The sequence below is a fragment of the Triticum dicoccoides genome, chromosome 6A, assembly GCF_002162155.2.
Source record: "Triticum dicoccoides isolate Atlit2015 ecotype Zavitan chromosome 6A, WEW_v2.0, whole genome shotgun sequence".
Lineage (NCBI taxonomy): Eukaryota > Viridiplantae > Streptophyta > Magnoliopsida > Poales > Poaceae > Triticum > Triticum dicoccoides.
In genome coordinates this window covers 226,491,135-226,498,890 of record NC_041390.1, presented here as the reverse complement: position 1 = coordinate 226,498,890, position 7,756 = coordinate 226,491,135, and the positions used below count along the sequence as shown (strand labels likewise).

Below are 7,756 nucleotides of genomic sequence, written 5' to 3'. Positions count from 1 at the left end.
CCGAGTGTAAGTACAACTAGTGTGAAACTATGAGAGAAAAGCAAAGATACAACAGAGAAAGGCAAGGACCTCAGGACCATGGTTCAGGAGAACATTGCCGATACTAATTTGCAGCACATTCCTGTCAGGATCAAGAATAAACGAACAGGACAACCTTTACTGCCTGCCAGCATATTTACTTTAAATATTGATAAAATCTGAGTTTCATCGGGTCGAAAAAACATCTCAGTTTCATCGAATGAGTGCACTCTAGCAGCATGCCAATCGTCCGGCATCTATTATCTTTATATGCCCAGCAGAGCACTAATGTAGCTAACCTATCCGTTCGCCATTGGAGTAACACAAGAAAGCTAAACAATCTAGGCTGTAATTCTCAAGAGCAATATACAAACCACAAGCTTCGCTTTGCCTTGGTCAAGACTTACCTATGCCAATCTCCAATGTCCCCTCCTCCATCTCGGCGCCATCCTTCGCCAGACCCATGCTGGCGACGAACAACCTGCAGGAAATGGCAACATCAAGGAAACCGTCCAAAGAAACAAAGGAGGAAGAAAGTGACCACGAGAGGCCATAGGACCAATCTAGACCGATGGATCACTCCAATCAACACCGCCGCATCAAACGCGCCAACCCCACTAAAATTGCACTCTCCTAAATGCCTGAATAAGAAAAGGCTTGCAATATTTCCCGCTTGAACTCTACCAGCAGATCTGGGCTCTCGGTCGGATCTTGGTCCAGGATCCGAGGATGGGAACAAACACAGCACAAGGATCAACCCAATTCTCCCCGGATGGGCGCTAGTTGGCTGGGATTTGAGCGGGCTGAGTCGCGAGGACGCACCTTAGGTCGGGTTGGCAGCAGAGAGGTAACGAGATGGAGAACGAGAGGGAGAGGAAGACAGATACGTGGTTAGGAGGTGGTGGAGACGACGACACGAGCGGAGGAGGAAGGCTAACGAAATTAAACACCAGAGCCCAAATTGAAAGAAAAAAATTAACGCGGTGCAATCAGCTCACTACACGTAGAGAAAATTCCTTATTTAATACAGTCTTAAAACGTTTTGAAAAAGATAATGCCCACACTTATTGACGTTTTCATCTCGCTCGAATCTTCGCATGTTTTGCCAGATTTTTTATGCCACGTAAGATTAGGTTGATGTGTGGGCATTCATCCGCGCGCCCACATGTCTGTTTCACCACATGAAACGGCTAGTTTATGTGTGTTTAGCAGTTCGCCCACACGTCAGTTTTCACGCATGCAAAGGGGCTGGTGTGTGGACGCTTATCATTTCGCCCACACGCCTGTTTTCTCTCCCAACCCAAAGTTGTCAGTTGCCATGTGTTTTGTAGGGGTACATGCCAACTGCCTACTGTGCTTGTAAGCAGATGACAACTCTCTCTTTACCCGAACATGTTATTTTGCCATGTCTTTTTGTAGTGCTACATTGCAACTGCCTAGTATTAGTAGGTGGCAATTCCTAAAGTTTTCAAATACCCAAAGTTGTCAGTTGCCATGTGTTTTGCAGGGGTATATGGCAACTTCCCTAGTGTGCTTGTAAACATATGGCAACTATCTCTTTACCCGAACATGTTATTTTGCCATGTCTTTTTGTAGTGCTACATGGAAACTGCTTAGTGTTAGTAGGTGGCATCTCCTAAAGTTTTCAAATCATAACAACTGTAGTAGACCAGACTATACATGGCAACAGATGCAGTTGTCAAAAATGACGTCTGGCACTTGACCTGAGATGGCAACTGCAGTTGAGCAACCATGGCAACTGAAGTTGAGCAAACATGGCAACTGTAGTTCAGCAACATGGCAATTGCAAATAAACGAACATGGAAAAGGGTTCGAACCATGTGAAAGATCATGGATGTCGCCTAGAGGGGGGTGAATAGGCGCTTTAAATTAATTACGGTTTAGGCTTGAACAAATGCGGAATACACCTAGCGGTTAATTTGTCAAGCACAAAACCTACAACAACTAGGCTCATCTATGTGCATCAAAAACTAATGCTAAGCAAGATAAACAACTAAGTGATATCAAGATATATGACAAGAAACAATATGGCTATCACAAAGTAAAGTGCTTAAGTAAAGGGCTCGGGTAAGAGATAACCGAGGCACGCGGAGACGACGATGTATCCCGAAGTTCACACCCCTGCGGATACTAATCTTCATTTGGAGCGGTGTGGAGGCACAATGCTCCCCAAAAAGCCACTAGGGCCACCGTAATCTTCTCACGCCCTCGCACAATGCAAGATGTCGTGATTCCACTAAGGGACCCTTTAGGGCGGTCACCGAACCTGTATAAATGGCAACCCTTGGGGGCGGTCACTGAACCCGTACACTTTGGCAACCCTTGGGGCGGTCACGGGAACCCGCCAAATTGTTCAGGGTGATCTCCACAACCTGATTGAAGACTCCGACGCTTGCACGGAGCTTTACACCACAATGATTGAGCTCCAAACACCACCAGCCGTCAAGGGCGCCCAAGCACCTAAGAGAAACAAGCTCAAGGGTACCAAGCACCCAAGAGTAATAAGCTTCTCAACTTGTAACTTTCACGTATCACCGTGGAGAACTCAAATCGATACACCAAATGCAATGGCAAGGGCACACGGAGTGCCCAAAGTCCTTCTCTCTCAAATACCACCAAAGCAACTAATACTAGGGAGGGAAATGAGAGGAAGAACAAGAAGGAGATGAAGGAAATATGTCCTATAGGCAATAATAAAGTTGTTATTTATATTTTCTTATATAATGATAAATATTTATTATTCATGCTAGAATTGTATTGTAACACCCTCGATGCGACTATATCTCCCACGTGTCGAGACACGACTTAGAGGCATAATCGCATTGAAGGCATATGTCGCAAGTTAGGCAATCTTCACAACATCCCAAGTAATATAGATAATAAAAGGGGAGATAACATAGTTGGCTTACACTCGCCACGTCAATCAAGTACATAAATAACATTACATCATCCAAACACTCATGGCCCGACTACGGCGCCAAAATAAAAGATAACCCAACATGCGACACGGTCCCGATCACCCCAACTGGGCACCACTACTGATCATCAGGAAAAGAAACATAGTATCGTTGAGAGTCTTCGTCGAACTCCCACTTGAGCTCAAGCGCTTCACCTGGAGCGGAATCATTAGGCCCTGCATCTGGTGTAATAGTAATCTGTGAGCCACAGGGACTCAGCAATCTCGCACCCTCGCGATCAAGACTATTTAAGCTTATAGGTAAGGCAAGGTAAATATGTGGAGCTGCAGCAAGCGACTAGCAAATATGGTGGCTATCCTGTTCGCAAAAGAGAGCGAGAAGAGGAGGCAAAGCGCGAGCGAGAAACTAGAGAGCAACCTGCGCAAACATTACTCCAACACCATGTCCACCTCCCGGACTCTGCCGAGAAGGGGCCATCATGGTAACACACTCAGTTGATTCATTTCAATTAAGTTAAGGTTCAAGTTATCTACAACCGGACATTAACAAATTCCCATATGCCCATAACCACGGGCACGACTTTCGAAAGTTCAAATCCCTACAGGGGAGTCCCAACTTAGCCCATGACAAGCTCTCACGGTCAACGAAGGAATAGACCTCCTCCCAAGACGTTCCGATCAGACTCGGTATCTCGGTTCTTCAAGACACTTCAACAGGTTAAAACAAGACCAGCAACACCGCCCGAATGTGCCGACAAATCCCGATAGGAGCTGCACATATCTCGTTTTCAGGGCACACTCAGATGAGCTCTCCATACAACTAAAACCAAACCTTGAGTTTCCCCGAGGGGGCGCTGCACAGGACTCTAGTTTGGACCAACACTCAGAGGAGCACTGGCCCAGGGGGGTTTAAAATAAGATGACCCTCGGGCTCCGGAAACCCAAGGGAAAAAGAGGCTAGGTGGCAAATGGTAAAACCAAGGTTGGGCATTGCTGGAAAAGCTTTAATCGAGGCGAACTATCAAGGGGTTCCCATTATAACCCAACCGCGTAAGTAACGCAAAATCCGGGAACATAACACCGATATGACGGAAACTAGGGCGGCAAGAGTGGAACAAAACACTAGGCGAGAGGCCGAGCCTTCCACCCTTTACCAAGTATATAGATGCATTAAGATAACATGGCAATATAATGATATCCCAACAAGTAAATAAATGTTTCAACAAGGAACGACCTCCAATCTTCACCTGCAACTAGCAACGCTATAAGAGGGGCTGAGCAAAGCGGTAACATAGCCAATCAACGGTTTGCTAGGACAAGGTGGGTTAGAGGTTTGACATGGCAATTTGGGAGGCTTGAAAGCAAGTGGTAGGCATCGTAGCATTGGCATAGCAAAAGAGCGAGCAATCTAGCATAGCAAAGATACTAGTGATTTTGAGGGTATGATCGTCTTGCCTGCAAAGTGGTCAGAGTTGACTGGATCCTCGAAAGCAAACTCAATGGGCTCCTCGTTAGCGAACTCGTCTCCCGGCTCTACCCAAATAAGACAAACAAACAACAAGGACACAATCAACCACGTGCAAGGATCAAACAATATGATGCAAGGATGGTATGCTATACGGGATGCGATGCGGGATGCATATGCAAGATTTGACAAGGGATGCATGAACCTGGCCTCAACTTGGGAATCCAAGTGTGCCACTAGAAAGATGAGATGAAATCGCTTGAAAACGATATAAAGAACGCTGGAATCGGAGTTACGGTTTGGAAATGGCAAGCAATTCAAATATGACACCGGTCTGCGATTTACAGCAAGTAGCCATCTAAATGCAACAAGATGAACATGCTACAGCACCCAAGCATGACAACAAAATACATGGCAGGGATGCATTCAAGATGCTTAACAAAATTCTAGCACTGAGCTACGGCCAATTCATCCATTAACAGGTTCAAACAAGCATGGTAAAAATGCATATGGCAAACAGATTTCAGACTTAGTGAAATTAACACTTGTCTGGAATTTCAGATCAGGTAGCATACCTCGGAGCAACAAAACTACATGCTACAGGACCCGAACATGGCAAAGTAAAGCATGGCATGGAGCTACTCAAAGAGCTTAACAAAAGTCTCTTAGTGACCTTGAGCCAAAAGGGATCAGAAAATACAATTGTAAGCATGTGAACATGGCAAAAACATAATCAGTTCTCAGACTTAGTGAAAACTGGAACATGCTGAAAACAGATATCAAGTAGGCATGTTTATGAGCTCGATGCACTCACTACGGAGCAAGTCATGACCATCTAAGTATACACCCATCAAGAATACACAAAATGCAAGCTAGACATGGCAAGAACAATAGCATAGCATGCACGGATCAACTACAACATCCTCGGCAAAATCACTAACAAGTAGACAATCTGCCCAGATTCACGAAGTAGCAAAAATAGAGCTCGATTGACTCAAGCTAGGGTGCTCCATAATTGCAAACAAAGACATGGAAGGATAGAGCACTATAAGATTAACAAAACATCCTTACTGATCATCCTCAAACGAGGCACGGATCACTAGGAAACAACATGAACATATGGCATCATGAGATAAACAGCTCAAGGACTTAGTGGAAATGCTAAGTCCCTGAAATCAGCATTACCAAGTGCCTCACTTGGCAAGCTTGTGCTAGTCACCACACACATCACAAAAATACATGGGTTGCGCCTCTGGAAAGATGGAAATACCCTTAACAAAACATATGTAGAGCTCATGGGCATATTATGCACACAATAATCATGGCAAAAATGACAAATACCTAAATGGAGCAGCAGATCTGACAATTATCTCAAGTAGCCCTCTTCTAACAGCATTTCGGGCATCAAGATGAACTCAAATTAAAATGATGCAATGGAATGAAATGATGTATACTCTGAGACGGACATTTTGATATGATATATGCCCAAAACGGAGCTACGGATGCGGAGTTACGACATGATGAAAATAGCTAAGATATTTAGGGACTTAGGGAAAAAACAACCCCTAGGGTTTACTGTAGCAGCGGATCGGGAGCACTGTAGCAAGCCGCCGGATCTAGGTCGCCGGAGACGTCGTTCGTCGGAGACGAGGCGGGGCGGCCGGATCTCTCGCCGGAGAAGTCGCCGGCGTCGAGGAGGGGGTCGACCGGAGCTTCAAGGAGGCAGGGCGAGGCGTCGCGGGGCGGCACCGGATCTGCGGCGGCGTCGGGCTTGGCGGCGGAGGCGGCGTCAGCGAGCGGGCGGAGATGGTGCGGCGGCGGAGCTCGCCGGCGCCGGAGTTGATGGCGGAGAGCGACGGCCGGCTCGGGCGAGGAAGGAGGAGGCGCGCGCGGGCGGCGGCGCTTGGGAGCCGGGCCGGGAGGGCCGGCCATGGGCCTAACGGGCCGACGCGGCCGGCGGCGATGTGGGGACCGGCCCAGGGACAGGTGTCGCGTGAAGATTGGCCGAGGGGGAGCGGGGCGGACACGTCCGGCCGTCCGGATTTCGTCCGGCGGCGGCGGGTGGAGTTTTTCTAGGGTTTCGTCCGTGATTTCGAATGGGGGGGGGTCTTTATATAGGCATAGGAGGAGCTAGGAGAGTTCAAATGAGGTGTGATTTTCGGCCACGCGATCGTGATCGAACACTCTAGATGATGGAGAGGGTTTAGGTGGGTTTTGGGCCAAATTGGAGGGGTTGGGCTGCAACACACACGAGGCCTTTTCGGTCCCTCGGTTAACCGTTGGAGTATCAAACGAAGTCCCAATGATACGAAACTTGACAGACGGTCTACCAGTAGTAAACCAAGGCCGCTTGGCAAGTCTCGGTCCAATCCGGAAATGTTTAATCCCCACACACGAAAGAAAGCTAGAAATGACCACCAGAGGAGAACGGAGCGCCGGAATGCAAAACAGACAACGGGGAAAATGCTCGAATGCAAGAGATGAACACGTATGCAAATGCAATGCACATGATGACATGCTATGAGATGCATGACAACGACAACAACACACTGAGACAAAAAACCTGAACCCGAGAAAATAAATAACTTAAAGCCGGAAACGGCAAGAGTTGGAATACATATTGGGAAAGTCATATCTGGGGTGTTACAACACTCCACCACTACGAAAGGATCTCGTCCCGAGATCTAGGACTGAAAGAACGCCGGGTACTCAGAACGGAGGTGATCCTCGCGTTCCCAGGTAGCTTCATGGTCGGAATGGTGTGACCACTTGACTTTGAGGAATTTGATTGACTTATTGCGAGTCTTGCGTTCAGTCTCTTCCAGAATAGCAGCTGGGTGCTCATGGTAAGAGAGATCTTCTTGGAGCTTAATGTCCTCGAAGTTGACGGTGCGGTCAGGAGTCTTGAAGCACTTTCGGAGCTGAGAGACATGGAACACATCATGAACATTTGCAAAGTTTGAAGGAAGCTCGAGTTGATAGGCGAGGTCGCCTCTCTTGCTGACAATCTTGAAAGGTCCCACGTATCTGGGGGCAAGCTTCCCTTTGATACCGAAGCGACGAGTACCTTTCATAGGAGAGACGCGAAGGTAAACATGATCTCCGATCTCGAAGGCCAAATCACGGTGCTTACTGTCATAGTAGCTCTTCTGGCGGGATTGGGCTGCTTTGAGGTTATCTCGAATGACTTTGCACATTTCCTCTTCCTCTGTGATTAAGTCATTACCCAAAAGCTGATGTTCACCGGCTTCGGACCAGTTGAGAGGGGTACGGCACTTCCTGCCATACAGAATTTCAAATGGGGCCTTGCCCGAACTTGCTTGAAAACTGTTGTT

The 7,756-nt window shown here is 47.3% G+C and overlaps 1 protein-coding gene across 2 annotated transcripts in view; it reads right to left on the bottom strand.

Moving 5' to 3' along the window:
• The window catches only part of LOC119316670 (V-type proton ATPase subunit B 2), a 9,533-nt gene extending 8,562 nt beyond the window's left edge, over positions 1 to 971 (bottom strand). Inside the window, exons 1-2 of one of the 2 annotated variants that reach the window (XM_037591032.1) lie at positions 841 to 971; positions 426 to 499 (exon numbers count right to left, since the gene is read on the bottom strand). In XM_037591032.1, the coding sequence (XP_037446929.1) occupies positions 426 to 483 (58 nt within the window). In that variant the 5' untranslated portion in view covers positions 484 to 499; positions 841 to 971. The other variant, XM_037591033.1, reaches the window with a different exon arrangement.
• Between the last annotated feature and the right edge of the window lie 6,785 nt (positions 972 to 7,756).